Source organism: Penaeus vannamei, chromosome 10, assembly GCF_042767895.1.
Source record: "Penaeus vannamei isolate JL-2024 chromosome 10, ASM4276789v1, whole genome shotgun sequence".
Classification (NCBI taxonomy): domain Eukaryota; kingdom Metazoa; phylum Arthropoda; class Malacostraca; order Decapoda; family Penaeidae; genus Penaeus; species Penaeus vannamei.
The window spans coordinates 27,979,175-27,981,674 of record NC_091558.1 but is presented as its reverse complement, the minus strand read 5'-3'; the positions used below and the strand labels follow the sequence as shown (position 1 = coordinate 27,981,674).

General features: G+C 43.9%; 1 protein-coding gene across 1 annotated transcript in view; it reads right to left on the bottom strand.

The window, feature by feature from the left end:
• The window catches only part of LOC113828408 (proteoglycan 4), a 4,837-nt gene that overhangs the window by 1,819 nt on the left and 518 nt on the right, over positions 1 to 2,500 (bottom strand). Inside the window, exons 3-4 of the mRNA XM_070126093.1 lie at positions 471 to 716; positions 1 to 431 (exon numbers count right to left, since the gene is read on the bottom strand). The exon at positions 1 to 431 is cut by the window's left edge and continues 94 nt beyond it. Coding sequence (XP_069982194.1) covers positions 1 to 431; positions 471 to 716 — 677 coding nt within the window. The remainder of the gene's footprint in view (positions 432 to 470; positions 717 to 2,500) is intronic.

The following is a 2,500-nucleotide window of genomic DNA, read 5'->3' as shown; positions in this document are numbered from 1 at the left end:
GTCTCTTCCATGTCCCCTTCGGGCGTGACGGGGGCGACCTCCTGGGTCTCCGTGTCCCCTTCGGGCGTGACGGGGGCGACCTCCTGGGTCTCCGTGTCCCCTTCGGGCGTGACGGGGGCGACCTCCTGGGTCTCTTCCATGTCCCCTTCGGGCGTGACGGGGGCGAACTGCTGGGACTCCGTGTCCCCTTCGGGCGTGACGGGGGCGACCTCCTGGGTCTCTTCCATGTCCCCTTCGGGCGTGACGGGGGCGACCTCCTGGGTCTCTTTCATGTCCCCTTCGGGCGTGACGGGGGCGACCTCCTGGGACTCCGTGTCCCCTTCGGGCGTGACGGTGGCGACCTTCTGGGTCTCTTCCATGTCCCCTTCGGGCGTGACGGGGGCGACCTCCTGGGTCTCCGTGTCCCCTTCGGGCGTGACGGGGGCGACCTCCTGGGTCTCCGTGTCCCCTTCGGGCGTGACGGGGGCGACCTCCTGGGTCTCCGTGTCCCCTTCGGGCGTGACGGGGGCGACCTCCTGGGTCTCCGTGTCCCCTTCGGGCGTGACGGGGGCGAACTCCTGGGACTCCGTGTCCCCTTCGGGCGTGACGGGGGCGACCTCCTGGGTCTCCGTGTACCCTTCGGGCGTGACGGGGGCGACCTCCTGGGTCTCCGTGTCCCCTTCGGGCGTGACGGGGGCGAACTCCTGGGTCTCCTCCGTGCCACATTCGGGCGCGATCTACTTGGCCTATTTAGGCCACAACTTGATGCTGGCAACCCTTACACTGAAGCCATAACGGCGCCACGTTATAGTTTCAGGCACTAGTCGCTAATCAGGCGTATTGTTTTCGCCTAAGAAATCATGTAAAGCGCCGCTGTGCCTCGCGCTAATGCCAAGAAGGCATGCTAATACTGCAAATAAATTAAATAAGTTTGACATTTTCTAGTGGTGAAAGGTTCGGTAAAACTCGACATCAATTTAAGTTGTTGTTTTTCCTACTTGGAAATTTATTCATTAATCTATTCATGTAAACGTATGAAAACTTCATTAATAGAGTTTATGACGTTCTTCACCGAACCTATATGTATACACACACACACACACACACACACACACACACACACACACACACACACACACACACACACACACACACACACACACACACACACACACACACACACACACATATATATATATATATATATATATATATATATATATATATATATATATATATATATATATATATATGTTATATATATACAGACACACACACACACACACACACACACACACACACACACACACACACACACACACATATATATATATATATATATATATATATATATATATATATATATATATATATATATATATATATATATATATATATATGTATATATATAAATATATATATATATACATACATATGTATATATATATATATATATATATATATATATATATATATATATATATATATATATGTATGTATATATATATATATATATATATTTACACACACATATATGTATATGTGCGTGTGTGTGTGTGTTTATACGTGTGCGCCTGCGGCGCTTGCTCGTTTCACTCGCGGGTGATTCACGCCCTTATATTTCAGATGTGAAGTAAAAGAAGCATGTTAAACAAATATTTGCTTACTTATCTAAGAGTCTACAGATTTAGCTGCTTCTGTTCGCTTTCATCAGATCCTTCATCATCATGGTCCTTTTCTGCGTCGAATCGACGTTTCGATCTACGACCTTCATAGCTGTCTTCATCACTCATCCTCTTAATTATGGTGAAGATCTCGAGTTTCTCGTTGTTCTTATCGAGTTTCCAAAATGTCGTTTTTAAGTTACTCCAGTGAGTAGACCGGTAAAATCATCTTAATTGCCTCTTCTTCTGTTAGTTTGAAGCCATTTTCAGGAATAGTAATTGTTCTGTGCTCCACCTTTCATTCAGCGAAGCCATGTGTTGTGATGATTTTGTCTAGAAACAACTCTTAATACACAACATTGCGTGACTGTTTCGTGCCTATTACGTCATTTTTCTTAGCAGTTCCAGTATAGAACGCTTCGAGGTCATTTCTTAACCATTTTAAAAGGCTTATGTAATTTCTGAACCATTTTGAACATTTGGAAAGGGTTACATTTGTGTAAATGTGTGTGTGTGTCTACAGATTTGAACCATTTTGAAAGGGTTATATTTTCATTCCCTAGAAAGATGTATAGGGATGCCACACATACATATGGATATGCATTTGTGTGTATGTGCATACACACATACACACCAGCACACAAACAAACACCTGCACACACACATAAGACACCGTTACCGTCGTGGTTAGGGTTATATTTTCGTTCCCTAGATATCTTTATATGGTTGTCCCACAAAATACCATATTTTTGAATATACTGAACATTTTGACATTTGTTTCATTTTTTAACCTTTTTTATTTTTTTTATTTTTTAACATTCTTAACATTTTGAAACACGCAGACACACATAAAACTG